At 37.7% G+C, this 18,929-nt stretch overlaps 1 protein-coding gene across 3 annotated transcripts; it reads left to right on the top strand.

The window, feature by feature from the left end:
* Positions 1 to 145: 145 nt before the first annotated feature.
* On the top strand, positions 146 to 16,575 carry zgc:153184 (capZ-interacting protein). 3 transcript variants are annotated; one of them, XM_016660835.1, is made up of 7 exons: positions 146 to 283; positions 6,329 to 6,424; positions 11,698 to 11,781; positions 11,891 to 11,962; positions 13,165 to 13,224; positions 13,921 to 14,124; positions 15,477 to 16,575. In XM_016660835.1, exons 3-7 carry the CDS (start codon positions 11,755 to 11,757, stop codon positions 15,903 to 15,905), a joined length of 792 nt encoding a protein of 263 aa, XP_016516321.1. In that variant the 5' UTR covers positions 146 to 283; positions 6,329 to 6,424; positions 11,698 to 11,754; the 3' UTR covers positions 15,906 to 16,575. The 3 variants fall into 3 exon arrangements, with proteins under 3 accessions (XP_016516321.1, XP_007572444.1, XP_016516322.1); XM_007572382.2 differs by lacking the exon at positions 6,329 to 6,424; XM_016660836.1 differs by lacking the exons at positions 146 to 283; positions 6,329 to 6,424 and adding an exon at positions 9,985 to 10,387.
* Positions 16,576 to 18,929: the final 2,354 nt, after the last annotated feature.

The following is an 18,929-nucleotide window of genomic DNA, read 5'->3' as shown; positions in this document are numbered from 1 at the left end:
TTCGCACGTTTTAATGGCTTATTTATCAGCTTGAACACCGTAATGAAGGGGCTTTTAGTTTGAAAGTCCTCACGTTGGGAGACAAATGCGCGTAGAAAAGTACAGCGGGGCCCCTCCCTCTCAGTCCATGAGGCTGATTTGGCTCCAGATATAAACACAGAGCTGCTGTTCTTCGCTTCTCCTCACTTTCCTCTCAAGCTGCGCGCAGTTTGTTCCTAAAGACCGAGGCGGAGGGAGAAAAACACCAGGAGGGGACGATTCCTGGCGCATTCCCAGGATGGAGGTAGAAACTATTTAAATCTCTGTTGCAGCCTTCTCTTTACAACCAGATGTGTTTACATTAAAGTGGAATTGAGATTGATGATTGAAGTTGAAGTGTTTAAAAATACTGCTTTAATATTTTTTTTTTTGGAAGAGTTAAGATTGTTTTCTTTTAATATTTAACAGTTTTATATGGTTGAAGAGTTATGGATCATTGAGAGCATATAGGATATCAATGCTTTTCACATTATTTTTGGCTTCTTATGCAAAGCAGCACATGAAATCCAAATAATGACACATTAACACACATTTAGGGGAGAGAAGATTTACTGAAAACTTAATAAGTTGAGATGCTCAGTGAGTTTCAGACCAATCTTGTAGCGCATTACCAAAACCTAAGTGGAAGTAAAAGGAGATGACAGAGCATCTTTTATGAATTCCTCAAGTTACATAAACCTGCCCAGCGTCCCCTCTTCCTCTGAAGTGCAGAAGCTGAAACAGAAAGGCTGTTTCTTCTGAGTAGAGGAAATGTATGTATGGCTTGCTCATAGTTTTTGAGAGTCTCCTCCCTGTTTAAAAAGAGAAGCTCCCTCAGACCTTTCACATCACTCTCAAGAATTTCTTGCAACGTGAAAAGTAGGAAGAGAAACACCCAATTTCTTTCCTCCACAGCACATTAGGAAGTGCGGAAGTAATCTGCAAAACTGCTCCCACAAAACAAAAACCACTCAGTTTGAGGTTAAGGCTCTGCTTTGCTTCTCCTTAGATTCTGAACTGCATGTAGAAGCAGATCCGAGGTGGGCTTAGATTTTATTCGTAAAGTCTTTTTCAGCTGAAGATGCGCAAATTATGCCTGAGTCATGGAGACCTTCAAATGTTTTTATTAGGATGACATATGATCCATAGCTGTTCTATCAGTTGAAGGATGCATAACTTTTGTTTTCATTAACTCTGGACAAATATTGAGCAGTCAGCAAATTCTCCCACCTGAGCTGTGGATGTTTGCAGCTCCTCTAGAGTTAACATGAAGAATTTTTTACACAAAACTAACATGGAGGGACTGTCAGAATATTAAAGATTTTTGTTGATCAGAAGATTTTGAATGTTTCTCTCAGTTTCCGTCCGAGTAGTTTATGTTTATCAAATCTGACACAATCGACCAACCTTCCTATTTTTCCTCATACTGGAACATCGATATGATTCCAAACAAACTGGACATTTATAGAGTTTTGAGTGGGCACCTGAGGATTTTCCACAGGGGAAGATTTCATGCTGTGGTGCTTTTTTTTTCTTCTTCTTCTTCTTTTTCTTCTTCTTCTTCTTCTTCTTCTTCTTCTTTGATGGAAACACTCCACCACAAGTGGGGCAGGGAGTATTTTGGAGATACTTTGCCAACCATCTGGCGAGCACATTTATTATGTAATGCATAGTAAAGTCAATGTATAACAGCCAGTGCCAGCTGCACTGCTAATGAGTTAGTTTTTCCCTTTGCTGCTCTGCTGCACTACGTCATCTGAATGGTGTCAAAGCACGATTATAAACAGGTACTCTTAGCTGTTCTCGCATAATAAAAGTTCCTCATCACTGGAGCAAATAAGACTGCATTTTGGGCTGATTCATTGCAGGGTTACTCTTTTAACTTTGAGAAGATAAAAAACAATATCTAACTTTACTGAGTTATGATGAATATCTGCAAATCACACATTGACATGAGCCATCCAGCGATGTCAAATGGCACTGATGTTTCCTGTATTTTGTAGGATAGTCTTGCTTTTTTTTCTCTCTCTCTCTCTTTCTTTCTCTCTGAGAATATTTGCAAACTTATGTTCACACATCTTAACTGTATTCTGCTCTGATGTAAGCTGTGGAAAATGCCCCAAAGGACACAATTACATGCTTTTTCCCAAACTCTTTGTGTTTTCTCTGCAGTATTTCTCATGCTGTCTACAACAGTTTCCCAGAAGATAACCTGAAATAGCTTTCTGTCTTCTTTTGCTGAACACTTTTGTCACTTTGGTCCTGTTTCACTGATTGTTTGCATTCCATGTCTCCAGACAGGTACAGATTTGCACAGCAAAAAAAGAAACTTTAAAAAGATAGCACCAAGGTGTTTTGTTTTGTTTTTTACAAAACATACAAAGCAGTAAAAGAAGATGGTGCAGACTTTGAAAACACAAAGAAGCTTAGGAAGTGTTACCATGTGGGATAAAATGTGTTCAATTTGTTTTTCAACCTAATAAGGGAATCAAATGCCTTGGCTTGACAAATTGTTAGTGTAAGCTTCGAAGTAAAGTCTCAGAAATGGTTTATTTACATTCTGCATTACTAAGTCGCTTAAATTCTGCAGTGTTATGATGGGATGTCTCAATTTCTTGCCCCAAATACTAACCTGAGTCAGTTAAAGTGATTCAATACCATGTATAGATTTGACAACCCAGTAACTTTACAGTGTATTAAAACAGCACATAGCATCAGTATTATAAGATCTACATGTGGTCTTAGTATTTTTGAATGTGCAGCATCTTCCTCACTGCATCATCCATTTTACATGACAACAAAAAATTTTTGTCCCATTTGAAGTAGATGAGATCATAGCAGAGGAGCTTGTTTTTGTTGTTTTTTCCCACAGACTTTGTGTCTCATGTTATATTATGAGGGTTTGGCGGTAGTTTTAACAAATATGTAAAAAAATATATCTTATAAAAGTTACATGCTGCATCTTTGAAATTAATCTGGACATTTCCCAAGGAACAAACAAAAAGCCATGCAGTAAATAAATCAAGCATAAAGAACTCAACGGTCTTGGCACCCAAAACAGAAATAAACTACTGCCGTGGGTTTTTTTTTTTTTTTTTTTTTTTATTCATATTGCAGAGTTTTCCATAGCAGACAAAACTTTGAAAAACGTCCAGCTCCATAATCATAGCACTTTGCTATATATATCATTTAGTTGTTTAAATGTAAAATGAGTGTCATCACAGAAGGCACAGCGGATCACAACACACAGACTGACACCGAGTTGAAGCAGCCATTATAGTTTATCTTCAACTGCGACTGTAAAGGGATAAAAGTTCTTAAATAGTCATGAAAACATTCAGATTAATTATGTAGAAATCAGTGGTTAAAAAAATTAATATTGATACAAAACATGTTTGCAAGGCTCCCAGAACAACACCAGCTGGCACTGGGGCCTAAGCTTGATCAGGAACCAGATCAAGAAGATTCCTAAACCAAACTGAAGCTTGCAAGGAAATAATTCATGTTTTATGTGGAAAAAATGAGGAACTATTGGCCTAAAACATACTTACTGTGTTGCCTAGTTGCAGATGTATTTTCTGTATATTTACATCTTCTTGCTTCCTTTTTGTATTGCAACTCAGTTTGTTGGAAAGTTTTTCCGTTTTGTGCGCAATCATTGTTTAAAAAAAAACAACTAAAATCTCTGAACTGCATGATCTTTTATTATTTTTTTCTGTTTTTGCATGATTTGCTGTTTTTTTTTTCTGCTTTTTCTACTAAAAAAAAAAAAAAAAAAAAAAAAACATGTGTTGCTCTGTCAGGGCCTGTTGCTGTGACTGGACACTTTAAGAGCCCAAAGCAGCATGTGGAGCACAGAGATACAGGAGGTGGGTTATGAACAAGATAGCCAGCACAAGAAAAACACCCGTGCTGCTGCCATTCATGAATTAATCCAACAGAAAGATGCACAGTTTCATTTAAACATAGAATTTATATGCATTATCTATCAAAATCACAATTTTTGGATGAGCAACATTGTTGTCGTTAAATATTTGTTTGTATTTGAGCTCCTCATAGCCAGTTCTAAATGAAGAAATAGGTTAATTTAGTCGGAAAGAACCCCTGATAATTCTGACTAAGAGTAGGTGGAAATGACTGAAACAGACTTCATAAGTTCTTATATGACTTTCAGATCTCCCTACAGAGCAGTTAGCCCACACTGCCTGCACCACCCACTTCTAATTTTGGCATCTTGCCATTCTTCTTCCTTTTTTGGCAGAAAGGAGTGTAAAGATAAAGGCTGCAAGCTGCTACTTGTTTGCAAACACCAAACCATTTCACCTCCTGGCCATTTTTAACATTTTAATTGATACAATCTGCATAGATATAGTTATCCTTGTTAAAACTTTTAATGAGTATAAAAGGAGACTTTAGGTCATTGTGGTCTGGATGAGCGCTGCCTTTTGCAGGTGTAACTTTGATGTTTTCTGTAATCAGTGTGCAATCATAAGGTTTTCTAATCACAAAACGTTGACTTTTTTCTCCGATGGGCATCTGAGAGCCGTATGGGTGCTTTTTATCATTTCTACCTGTAACCTTTCAGTTTCAACAAAGCCTACAACCCTTTAACTTAAAAATGTAGTGGTGGTTAAGGGGATAAAACATTTCCATTTTCCATCAGAGCAGGATTTGTCTCTAATATTAGTGGTTTCTAAAAGACTGTCTTTTGGAATAAGGCTTCTTCCTCTCTGAGTGGCTTTTTCGCCCATGTCAATGTGGATAATAACTCTCTCTCCTACCAGCTTCCCATACTGTTTATACTTGTATCAAAGGATGAAGTGCTTTTCTTATGATGTCTGTTTGAAGTGTTGCCTTAAAATACATCCAGTCATGCCTCCATTTATCTCAAACATTATGAATTATCTTCATAAACATGTGAGAATATGTAAATATCTAGTTTCACCTTTACATTAAAACTATCCAAGCTGTTCTTGGTGTGTATACCATCATCCTGTTTCTATTTTCAGGTCATCACAGTTATTTAATCTTCACTTTGTGATTTTTTTTTTTTTTTAATATATTTTATTATTTGACTAGCACACAGTACCAGCCTGTGCTAGTAGCACCTCCCTGTTACCTCGGGGCTGCAGACTCATGGATGAGTTTAGCTCATCCACTGGTGAAGGACTACATTGTAAGAACTGTGGAAAAGAGAAAATTTCACTTGAGGCCTGGTTTAAAAACACCTCATGTTTTCCTGGAAAGGCAGCAGGCAACAGAAGTGCCAGTTTCTCTGAAACAAGTGCTGAGGCCAGAAGGAGTTGTTCTCTGTCATTGTTTCCCTACGGCAGGACTTGCTGAAATGCAAAAGCTGAAGCTGCAGAGACAATATAAAAGCATAATGCTCTGTCTGCTAATCTGAACAAGATCTGTCTGAGCAATTGTCTGCTTTACTTCATTCTAACTAAGAGATTTCCAGAGGGTTTTAATTTCGGAGAAGCATCCACGATCTTGCAGATTATCATCAGGCTCATGATAGATTGTGTAGTTGGCGGCTCTTTGACTGCTGGTGGATATGTAGACGTCTGCTGAGCCCTGATGTCATGTGCCTCTTTCCCCCCTGCCACTGTGAACATGAATTGCAGTAAGAAAAGAAAGCAAACTTTGTGTGGACAGTCTGGCTCTTCTTCTTTCGCAGCTGATGGTCACACAGTAAACCTCATGCTTTCATCCACAGTCTGGAATTAAGATATTGGTTGCGCACATCATTAAACATTTGCTATGTCTATCTGAATCTAGACATCTCAGATGCTGATCCGAGTCATTTAAAAATAGGCATTTACCCACACCGAGTCCCAGTCCAATGTTTTGCTAAAAAGTCAGTAACCGATGGCATTCTGGATTCTACTTTCTTTGTCTAGATTTTGCCATATCAATGCTTAGCTAATAAACCTACTTTAATGTTCTGAAAACGCATCACCTAAGCTCCACCTATCTTTAGCTTATGTTTATAAAAAGACGTCACATTTTGACACAAACAACTGCAGTATTCAGGTGTTTTCATGTCAAAAAAACCTGAAAAACCTGTTTACCAACTCACCTGTGGAGGGCGCTGCACCAAGAACCACTGAAAGAAGCAACACGGAAACTTCTGAAGAAGTCACTGAGCACAATTTCATCCTGTATGAAAAGTAAGCAAAAATTGAGTAGCATCAGATTTTAGCAGTTGGAGGATTTCTCTTTTGTCGTTGGTAAAAAAAAGACCATGAGCCATTTCTCCCAGTAGCGCTACACTGATGTGGATTTTATTTTGTTTTTATTTACCCAGATTGCCCTGTGCTACAGTCCTCTTCCTGCTTTTGGAGCAGTCTCCTGTCAGCCTGGCATTATCTTTTGAACCGCACCAAAGTTAACTTCAACCAAAGTTTTACTTTTTTTTTTGTCTACATTAAAATTCGATTGCACATTCACACTTCCACAAATGAACCGGAGTTTCCAAGCAACCAAACTAGGGTTTGGTTAAAATGAACTAAACGGGGTCAGTGTGAACCTAGACCCTTAATTAACGTTTGCCTCACTCTGATAAATATTTTTGATGTGACACAGTTGCTAGGTTTATTATAGCATGTTTACTATGTGTTTTGATCTGACTTGTTGATAAATTGCCTCTTTACATACTTCAGTCTAGTTCCACTTAGCTATGTGAACAAAAATGAAAAGATTGTTCCCCACAAATTTTATCCCTGGCTTTGTACTTTCTAAAATGTAATGATTAATGTTTCAGCTGTGTGCAAACCTGACAGACATGGTCTGACTTGTATTTATCACTCAGTATGCCCAAATTAGCTCTAGGTTTATGCTTAGGCTTGTCTCACGGGATGGAAGTCTCCAGTTTTTTTTTTTTTTTTTTCCTTTATTAACCTGCATTTAACTTTTTTCTTTGGTTAAGAAAAGTGTTCCTATATCATAATATTGCGTCCACATCTCCCTTGTCTGATGATGTGCAAAATTTAGATATTAGCACTTTTGCTAAGTGCTAATATTTGCTACGTGCTAATATTTGCCAAGTGCTAATAAGTGAGCTGTTGCCGTTCACATGACTCCTCTGAATGCTTGTTTGTCTTAAAGAAGAATTTCAACCATCTCCTTGTTTAGGCATGCTCAGTTGCTCCATATGCTGAATTACAACATGCTTCAGATGTGGTCTAGGGACACTCGGAGGAGCAGGGGGGGTTACAAAGCAGAGTTGCTTGAACAGCTCTGGGGCTTTTTCCCAGGCCTTGCGCCCCCAAAAATAGTCTGATCTGATCTGTCTTGTAGAGAAACATAGTTTCCCACTCTTTCACAGCCAAGCTTGGGGTCCCAGCTGAGTGAAACGTGTGCAGTACTGATAACCAACTCTTTATTTCCATTTAAGGTCTATTGTTATCTGTTTTGACTTCTCTGGGACAAAAATACTAAGTGAGATTGGTTGTGAATGTAGCAAAAGTTTTGTTTCATGTTTTCTTTACATGACTGTATTTTACACCATGCTGTACCCACCATGTTGTGGGCAGTTAGTTTGTTCATATGGGAATTGTGAAGAGACTCATCCCATAGAAAGTGAATTCCACAGTTGCTCACATGTAATTTAAAGAGGCTTGTGGGATATCCCATCCACGGAACATTTACTTTTTATCTGAAAGATTTGTTTACTTTCAGACAACTTACCATAAATTGCTGATTCCCACTTCCACCGTTAATTATAATCTGACCATTAGAATAAAGCTTTTTTTTTTCTTTTTTTAAAAAAAAGAATTTGAACAAAATATGCATATTTTTAAATGTGAAACAAACCAAATCAATGGTTTGACTGACTTCTGAACCCTTGTCCTGTTAGTTATGCCCTCCACTGAGTTATGGCTTTACACAGATTTAAATAACTCGTGACCATTGATTAGAAGAATTACAAACATTTGCAATTTGTTCAACTGATAGATTTCAGATACAGAGCTGCACAAAAGACTGTTACCAAGGCAAACCAGACGCCTGATGTTCTTCATAATTTTTTGAAATCAGGAGAAGCTTGGCTTTTCTATGGCTCAGTCACTCATGTTAAGTTTTCAACCGAACATATGTCAGAAATTTACAAATTAATATAAAGCAACCACACTCAATCATATATCATGTCTTTCGATTGCAGCTGCAAGTTTTTTGGGCTGTCTCTGCCAACGTTGCACGTTAGAAACCAACTTTTTTTTTTTTTTGCTCCTTCTTTGCAAAAATAATCAACTCAGGCAGATTATATATTACAAGTTTGCCATGTAGAGTGTCTGGACTTTGGCTGGGCCATTTTAACACAGTAGTATGCTTTGAACCTCCCGCCCAGTTTCGTGTTTTCTTCTACCTCTTCTAGCATTCATTTTTCTTCCATCTATCTTTTAATCAACTCTAGCTTTCCTGTTTCCACTACTACAGAAATGCATCCCCACAGCATGATGATACCAATACTATGCTTCAGCAATGGAATGGTGTGTTCAGTGTGAGTTGCAGATGAAGTTGGTTCTTTAATCCAACTTCTGAGGCCTTCACAGAACAGCTGCTTTTATTCTAAAATTAAAATATAAAAATGTTTAATTTACAAATTAGGTGACTTTTTGAGCACTGGATTTTATTTAGCGGTATCTCAGTAAAGGGAACTGAGTAACTTTTTTTCTTTTTTCCACTCCACTCATTTTAAAGTACCTGTTTATCATTTCCCATCATTATAGATGACTAAGCTTTTCTTCACCCCAGACATCTCACCGGCGACTAAAACAAAGAGCCCTGTTTCCTTTGGCTGTGCAGTTGTGATTTGGGTTTTCTCTGACTGCGTTTGTTTTGGAAGGACAGGAAAGAGTTAACAATTGAAACTTACAAAATAACAAGGTTGGCGGGGGGGATGGAGGGCGTCTGGTAATTACTGCTTATCAAATATGAGGAAGGAGAGTTTAGGAAAAAGTTTGGATGTGGAGCGGGACAACAGAGGAGTCCAAGCAGACGTTTCACTGTGTTTGGGTGGAGGGAGCGAGTTGGTGAGGTCATGCTGAGAACAAGAGAAGCAAAAGAAAATAAAGTGTTGCGATTAACCTGGTATGTGTGTTTGTGACGCTTGGGAGATCCATGTTTTTCTGGGCGCTGGTCCAGAATGTGCCGAGGGGAGGCGGCGGGAATGACGGAGTGGAAATGCCCACTCAGGAAACACGACAGAAGTGGCAGCTGCGAGCAGACAGCCACAAGTTTCTTAATGATGTATAAAAGTAAAATGGAAATGTGACATAGTGTGAAAGTTACTGATTGAAAGGGAGTGACCACACAAGCAAGATGCAAATCATTTAATGGCAACATGATGCATGAGAATTTCCACAAGCTCAGAACGATTTGACTACAAACTCATGGAAACAAAAAAACCATTAGCAGTTTAAACGACGGAGCGGGGACAAGAAAACAAAACTAATCAAATTAATAGAAGAAAATCATAAAATTACAAGACATAATATTCCCGCTACGCTCTTGTAGTATTATGACTTTATTGCCAAAATACCGATTTTATTCTGGTATTAATTTAACTTCATTAGTGTACAACTTTATTCTTGTAATATTATGACTGCACTTCATTCTCAAAATATTACAATATTTTTTATAGTATTTATTGTCATTGTAAAATGACTTTATTTTCATAATATTACAACTTTACTCTTGTAATCTTCATGAGTTGATTATTCTTGTATTTTTTAGTATGCTCTAGTACTCCATCGTGTTATAGAAATAAATGAAGAGAGGAGAAATTTAACTTATTAAAAAAATATATAATTTTTTTTAATTTTATTTAAAAAGTAACAAAATATTTTAACTTTATTAAAAAAAATAACATTAATTTTATTTTTCAAATTTTTTTATTTTTCTTAGTATGCCATAATACACCATCGTGTTATAGAAATAAATGAAGAGAGGAGAAATTGATGCACATTCTACTCCGACGCCAACTTATCATTCAGGCTCAGATATGTGCAGAGTTACTGACCCTCAAAGGGAAGTGCGGAGGAGGGCGGTGCAGAAATCAGTATGGGAACAGCGGGAGATGGAGAAAGTGAAGGGGCCGAGGCAGTGATAACAGCGTGAAGCAGCGAGGACATGCAGGTCCCTACTGTCACAGGCTGCAGCATGATGCTGACCAGCTGCAGGGCGAAGGGCTCACTTCCTGTCGCGCTTCAAGAGAGTTCCTCCGAGGACGGCGCCAAAACCCGCCAAACTGCTGCTACAATCCTTTTCCCCCAACCCCTCAAAGTCACCTGATGTCTGCATTTCTCACTTTGCTTGCTTTTTCTTTTGATGGAGAAGAGGAAGCGAAACATTTTTACTGAAGAATGTGAGTGTGGTTTCAAGGTTTTTTGTGAATTCAGTCAAAAATGGTTTATGTCACGGTCTCTTTTCAATCTGACATTTGGATTTTGTCTTTCATCAAACATGGCAAAATGTGGAAAAAGAATATTGTACACTTCAAGTAAAACTTACGCCACAGTTGCTTAATTATTTATGTCATAACTAACCACTTGCTAATTTCCTGTCTCTTATTCTGGTTGCACAATTCAGAAACTTCAATCTTCTTTTGATGAAGATATGTTATGTTGTTGGATGTTGTATTTGTTTTTTTCATGCTGAAAGATGATGTTTCTCTTCATCTTAAGCTTTCCAGCTGGTTCCCCTCCTCCATCTTGATGACATTCTCATTTCGAAGTGAAAAGTTAGAAATGAGAATTTTACCTTTGTTATGGTGATCTAGTGACAAGTGCAGTCTATTCTAAACCTACAGTTAAGAATATACCAAGAAGCTTGACTTTGGTTTAACTGTACCACATATTTATGGTAGATGTTAAATTTGTATTTGAACAATGCAAAGTGAAAGAAAATAATGGAGCTCCAACTTCAAAAAAATGTTAACTGGTCACAAGATGGTCAAACTTACTTTGTTTGCTAAAGCATTTGAAGATCAGCCTCTCGGGCCACAAGACAAATGTGAAAATTTCCCTGAATTTTGCTTATTCACAAACAGTTTTATTAATTTTTACTTTAATATGAATTAAAAACTTAACTAAAACTCCTTTATTAATCCAAGATGAGGCTCTTCTGTTACATATTTAACATAGTTACTCCTAACTCTGACCTAGAATGATTCTAGGTGTCTTTTTATTTTTTTTATTTTAATATAAAAACAGTCACTTTATCTAGAGACATCATTGGCAAACCTCCCTTGAAAAAACAGATTCTTAATGTCAATTGTGACTTCTCAAATGAAGACACTTTCTCTAAACTTGAATGTAGCTTTTCTGCAGAAGCACCCAAGGTTGGTTTCGCAATATGAGCAACTAAGTTCATGTTAGTCGCTCATATTGATTAAACTTCTGATGTTTAATGTCACATATATTAAACATAATATATTTAAAAGAATGGGACCTAAAATGGTTCCTTGTGGACTTCCTGTAGTCATCTATTTTTAAGGAAAACACCTAATGCTTTGTGACACAACACACTTTTCACAGCTTATGATTCAAACTATTATGACCGCTGAAGATTAGGATGTTCACATTAATGTTTTTGAACACCATGTGTCTTTTTTATTTTTGAGTAATCGTTAGATAATCCTGAGGGTTTTGTGTTGAATTCTTGTTTTTCCTGAAGGATTCTCCATCCAAGCCGTCTGTGGCTGAGCTGGCCGGAAAGTTAAAGGGTCACATTATGCCAATGCCCAACTCAAATGATGAGGTAACCATCTAGCCAAACGGTTGTTTAATAAAAACATCTTCAGTATTCTGACTCATAACCTGTTTATACTCAGAAGGTTTTCTGCTTTTTTCCCCCTCTCTTCCTGCAGTTGCCTTTTCGAGGACGACCTCCTTGTTCTCTAAAGTTACAGAATCCTACACAAGATAAGGAAGTGTCAGATGTGGGTAAACTTGGTTCCTCTGTTGATTTATGTGCTGTCAGCTTCCTGAATTTTGGGAAGACTTGAGTTTGTCTCAGTCTTCTCACAACGTGATGATTAAATCAAATCTGTGCTTTCATTTAGTTTTAAGTCTGCGTTTAAGAGTACAACATGTTTTGTTGAAAAACAATTTAGGCTGTGATGTGTAGATATTTTCAGAGTAATCATTTTCAAGATAAATATCTAAATGTGGCACACACTCTACACCTATTTACAATACAAGGAAAAATGTGACTTAAATTAAACGATCAGAGCAAAAATAATGCTTCTTTACATATTCATTATTTTCCTTGCACCAACATCATTTTCACATAATTTATTCTCCATTTTATTTATTTACAGTGAAGCATACATCTTTTTCAGCAATACACATCATGTTTTATTACTCTTTGAATGTATTTAAGTAAGTTCTTGTCATAATAAAGTTAACTTTTTGAGTATAAACATATTTGATCTCAAAATTTCCAGTAAAGGACACAAATCATGGATAAAGTCGAATCTTAATCAAAATGAAAAGCAGTTATTTTGTTTGGAATGCCAGACATCTTTCAGTCAATCCTTTGTTTGAGCAACCTGGGTGGCATTTTCGGAAGCTTTTTTATACCTTCAAGCCAGGCTAAAGTCATATTTCCTTCCGAGAGTCTCTGAGTAAATCAGACATGCATTTGTCACAACACGCCTCGGTTACTGTAAGTCCATGTGTAAGGAGGGCCTTAATCAGCTGGTTCAGCTTTTGACTGGCTCCAGGAAACAGCATTTAACTCTGGTTGCAGCCACACTCCACTGGCTTCCTGTCCCTTCCGGAACTTAAATTTGGGTTTTTTTTATTTTTTCAGGGTTGCTAATGCTCCACAAAGTTTTATTTGGAGCAAAAAGGTCATATACCCAGACTCAAGTTTACTCTGTGGCTTTCAACTCGGCTGCAGCTTCACTTTTTTTTTCTTTTTAACTTTGTAGGTTCACTCTTTATTTATCTCTATTACAGTATTGTTTGATTAACTAATTTTACTATTTTTACACATTTAATTTGATTCCTATCAAGATCTTAATTATTATTTTCATAGTTGTATTTAATCACTTTGGTGCTTAAACTCACTTGAGATTAACAATGTTTCCGTATTTATCGCTGATGGTGACAGTTTTTATTTTTCTTTTTTTTCCAGACCTCTGTCTCTCCCACCACCTTTAAAACAAAGAACTCCTCCATCATTGAGAAACTGCAGGTACAACCGTAGACACTCTTGATTGTTTTACACTGTATAATCCACTACAGGAAGTGAGGATGTTTAAATCATTACTGCCCCCTACTGGTGCATTAGCTCATGACATTTTGGGAAGCAAGGGGTGGGGATTTTCTTCCCCGATGCCACAATCGGCTCAGATTAATGGCCTAATGGGATCTTGGGCCACTGAGGCTCTGGTGAGCCTCCAACTCGTCACTTTAGATCTTTTAGTTAGTTGTTCCCACAGCTAGCAGCCATGGGACAAAAAGGCTGCAGATTCTCCCTCTTCCTCTTCTCCCCGGTTCAGGTAGGACACATCAGCGATCTTGACTCAGGGATGCTTTTAGACTTTTAGATGCACATAAAGATGGAATGACATGCAGATAAGTGAAGTGTGATGAATGACTGCAGATCTTGAGGACTAGAGTTGGGCAGCCCTGTCTTTTGGGAGGCAGATGATTTCTCAAATTGATTGGTCAGGATTTATTTGTTACTGGAGTTTGTTTTGTTAGTCTGCTTTAAAAGTGGAGAGCTAGGATAATAGTGTGTTTTGGAACCTTTTATTTTGTATTTGTTTATCGTTCACTTTTGTTGAAATGCTCACATTTTCATTTTATCACTCTCAAATTGGACTTTCCAGTACAGAATCACATCCAGAATCCCCAGCAGATAATCACGCGTCACTCCTCTCCGCAGGCCAACCTCGCTCTGTCCCCCACAGCTCTTCTGCCTTCGCCCAAAGGTTCAGATGTGAAGCTGCAGCCAGCACAGTTGTCGCCCTCCACGCCCTGCTCGCCCCTGAGCCCCACCCTGCGACCGCTGCATCTGTCCAGCGAAGACGAGGATCCTGTTAGCTTCGACAGCCCACCTGAAGGGACCCCGCTGCCAAGCTTTAATAAGGTAAACCCGTCATCAGGGATGAACAGCATAGATGGATCCAGTTGTTGTTGCTCTGATCCACCCACAACATATTTATTTTTCATCCATTATGAGTCCTAGATTACTTGTGACCTCATTTGAATTGTTGTATTTGAATTTTTGAGACAAACTGAGCCAATGATTGAAAAAACATAGTAAGTCGAAAATAATAAGTCGAAGTATTACTCACGCTACTTGCTTGTGACGACACAGCGAGGCACATGCATATTGTCCTCACAGACGCTCTTCTGATTGGCCGACGTGCGTCTTCTGTTTAAGCAGGTCTCAGATAAGCTGGACAAGATGGTGGTTTGAAGAAAATAATCCACTTAGCCTAGTTAGAGTCCCTGACTACACTTTGTGGTGTGTTCTCACGCAAACCGCAGTGAGATTTCTAACGTGACCGGAAATCAGCGGAAGAGCAAAAACAACTGCTGTTGAACTGAAGATGAAGCACATTTAATTTTTGTTTTAGAAATGACAACTAGACAAAGAAAATCAATGCGGAGCTGTACAAAATTCACGCCTTTGAATGTTTCTGTCTTGTTTGTTGTCAATTTTCTGTTTTAAAAGGGTTATACTCCAAAGCTATGCTGGCTTTGCTAGATTTAAAAATAGATCTGAATTAGTGCTGAAACAAAAAATTTGGAGTATTCATAGTTAAGCTATATTTGAAGATGTCAAACACAACAAAAAAATATCAACATTTTGCATTTATCATGAAAAAAACTATCTGAAAATATGTTCTACCCAGACGTCCTCAAGTGGAGTAGTTTTAGCTTCATCTGGTTCAGAGGATGCTAAACTCTCATTAAGCATCTTTTGCGCTCCAGTTATTAACCACTGAATAATAAAAAAAAAGTATCAACAGATCAGCACTACACTTTATTGATGTTAAGTGAACCCAAAAGAGTTATCCTATTCGCATGTTTATGTTAAAAGTATTTTTTAAGCTGCAGATCTTTTTCTACGAGAATTCTAAAGGAATTTTAAGTACAGAAATATTTATTTTCTTATTTTAAAAAAATGGAAATGAATTTTCTCATGTATTTCTGATATTTTATAAATTAATCTAAAAGAGAAATGTGCAGAATGTGGCAATTTATTTATTTATCAGATAACTATTCAATTACTGAAATAATCGTTAGCTGGAGCCCTAATATGAGCACAGTGATGAAGCCGGTTATAATGTGTTTTCAATTTTAAAGTGAGCCAAATTATAAAATTCCAACGTCTGTCATTTCATCACAATAAATACAGATATGTTAAATATCCATCCCTAATTAAACAGCTTCTAAACTCTCTCATGGCTCTTTCTCATCTTGTCCACACAGACCCGTCCACGATTATCATTCAAGAGGCGTCCGCCTACAAGACAACACAGAAGGTCAGCTGGAGAGGAGGCAGGTGCTACAAGTGACCATTCCCCGTGTGAACTGGACGCCCCGAAAGAAAATGGGAACAAGGACCAGGTGTTTGAGAATCTAACGGAGGAACCTGAATCCAAGCAGCTGGGCAGCGTAAAAGAAGCTGAAAACAAAGAGAAGGACTTTGAGAAGATTGAGGCTGAGGTGGCACAGTCTGACCCAGACGACAGACAGGATCTGGAGCAGGAGGCGGAACAAGACCTACCTGCAGAGGCTTTGCAGGAGGGACAGGAGCCTTTACAGTCTGACGAGAAGAGGGCGGGGGACGTTGAAACAGAAAAGGAGCAGGACGAGACGCCTCAAGTGGCAAAACAAGAAGAAAACGACAATATGTGAACTATAAAAGTCTTTTCTTTCTGGAAAAATAACATACAAATAAGTCTATAAATGCATTCATTAGGAGAACTACCATATTTAAGAGTTGATCTATTTAAAATATCTCCGCCATTTGATTTTAAATGACTCTGCTGCCCTCTACTGGCTGTCTTTAGAACAGGTCTTTTCAGCACTGGACAGTTGAGAAAAGCAGTTGTTTGGAAAACAGCTGTGGAAACATGGAAAGAAAAATCCTCACTTATACCTGATCATGGGAAATATTTGTTAAATTTGCAAATCCCTCTTTTTGCGGAACTTTTTTTTTTTTTAAGTTCAAGACATTGATACGAGTTCAGCCCCACCCCTCAGGCCTGTCATATATGCAGTACAGAGAGTAACATTAAATAATAGGATGGATAAATGTATAAAATACCAGAGACTAGATTAGGGCTCTACTTTTATATATGTACGATGGTAAACTAAATCACTTTAAATTGATTGTCCTTAAAAATACTGTATATGTTGGTTTGTGTGCAACAAAATGTACAAATGTTCTGACCCTTATGAATATTAAAGTAAAAATATTTCTAAAATCTTTCAAATTGCAGTGCCCAAGACAATTATAAAGACTCCTGATTGTGACGGATTAAAAGCCTTAAAAGCCTTGGATTATTATCCTGCTGATAGATCCAATGAAAACTCAATGTCATTTCTTTGGTAGAGTTCACTGATTTTGAAATATCAAAGAGCCGGTGATGAAACACATTCCATCATTGTCCCCAAGGCTGTTGGAAGAGAAAAAGGCCCACTGCATGCCAGATCCCCCCCTGTACCTAACATTGGGCAACATATTCCTGTTCGCTTTTGCCACAGTAAAAACTGGAATAACAAGCACCACTTCAACCAAAGTTTTGAAATCAGGGAACATTTCTCCAACTGAAGTGATCAGAAATCAGTAAGACCTCCTGGGTAGCAAGATGCCACCAAGTCTTAAGAAGATAGGCAGACCCACACAATGACAGGTCCTTCACTTTTCCTTGCAGTGAAAAATTATGTCCTTTTTCAATGAAATTATCATGTTTTACCAGTTTTTATTTTAATATCAGTATCAGTATTTTAAAGAACCTATGATGCCATGATGCTCTCCGAGGGTCTGAATCGAGGAGCATAGCCCCATTGTATATCGATCCTCCACTACACTGGAAATGACGTCATTTTTAACTCTTTCCTCCTTTGTTTGCAGCCAGCCATACATCTAGTTGGCATGAAGTGGTTATAACTTAGTGACCATGGGTTCAATCCCCATACTGGCCGATTGAAACAAAGTCTTTCAGAAAATCAACACTTCAAATTAGTAGAAGGCTTTAAATTAAACCATTATGCAAATTGATTTTTGAAAAACATTGGCTTTTGTGACTTTTGTCAAGATCATTTAAGTTTTTCTTAAATTGATGAAAATTCAACCTTATGTCCGGCCGGTTAGCTCAGTTGGTCAGAGCGTGGTGCTAATAATGCTGAGGTCATGGGTTCAGTCCCCATACTGGCCAATTGAAATCTAAAGTTTTTTAGATAATCAACACTTACAAATGAAAGAAAAAACTTGAGATTAAAATCAACACTTCAAAATAAAACATTGCTGGAAAATAAAATCAATCACTGGTGATTTGAAAATCACTTTTTCAAAGTAACTTTAATTGGCTTGCTTCTTGAAAAAGTAACTTAGATTACTGATTACTTCATTTGGAAAGTAACTAAGTTACATCTAAAGTAATTTTTTAGTTACTTTCAGCAGCTGCTAATAACAACGCTCTGCCACCTATGAAAATTACATTGAGTTTTGCCAATACTTAATTGCAAGTTATTTTATAAAGGTAACAACAATATATCTCCACTTATAAGGTTGAACTGAAGGGGAGATTGTATAATGGTTACAACAGAACAAAAAAAACTTTAGTAATTTGTGCGTGTTTTTGTGTGTTCCACTATTCTCCACATCACAGTGATATCACGGGCCACGACACATCAATATCTTGTAGAAGAAAATGTATCGATCCTCCTTTGGTAAATGTTTTGTTTTTCCTTAATACCTAAAAACAGAAATATAATTGTGATTCTTGAAAAAAAAATCACCACAAATTTCCCATAGTAGATATTCAAGTTGTCTTTTCACGAGAGGTTATGCAACATTTTCTGACTGTTTTATTCAGCTGGACTGAGCGGCGTCTTTGGTTTGTAAAGGTTGCAGACCCCTGGACTGGACACACCTGCCCACACTTAAACACCGTTACCACCAAAGGTTTGTCTGGTGACAGCAGTGGCTTAAACATGGTGCTCTCTTTGGCGTCTCCAACATTGTTGATGGCTATCATTTCTTCTTGGCGTAAATCAACTTTTACCAGAGAACAGAATGGAGTTTGCTGGTCCCTTGTCTGTGTGTGGTGGTGCGGTCTGGTACCCGTGAAGGTTGTCCAGTAAGCGTTACATGCTAATATAAATGGTTTCGACCGATCTGACGTGTCTTTCAACTCCCTTAAATGTGCTTGAAGTTGAGTAGCATTCTTCCTCATTCATCAGTGTGGGATGTGGCCATAGGACATCCACTTCTGTGTGTTTCTGTGATTTTTCCAGTGTTTCTGTATCTCTGTTGTAACCTTATGACACTCTGTGACGCCCTAACCTCAGTGGCCACTTCCGTCTAATTACATCCTGCCTGAAACCCTACAATGGCGAGGCACAGTTGATCATCTGCTAAGTGTCGTCTTGGTCTCGTGATGTCAAAGAGCGATGATGAGGAAATTTATTGGTTGATTCCTGGTTAAAACACCTGCTGTGAATTTTGTCGTTAAGCTCCATATTACAGAAAAGGAAGAGGGCTGACACATTGAACAGTTGGACATGAGCACTCAAAGGTTTAGAGAAGGTTCTCTAAACTCAAAGGTTTAGAGAAGGTTACATTAAGTTCACCTGTGAAGGTTGTAGCACATTTTGGCTTCATCGTGTAATTTCACCCTACCTTGTATGAGTAATAGATAACATGCCTGTTTG

Source organism: Poecilia formosa, unplaced genomic scaffold (genome assembly GCF_000485575.1).
Source record: "Poecilia formosa unplaced genomic scaffold, Poecilia_formosa-5.1.2 Scaffold299, whole genome shotgun sequence".
NCBI classification, from domain to species: Eukaryota; Metazoa; Chordata; class Actinopteri; order Cyprinodontiformes; family Poeciliidae; genus Poecilia; species Poecilia formosa.
Note: the sequence above shows the minus strand (reverse complement) of the source record. Positions and strands in the feature narration are given on the sequence as shown.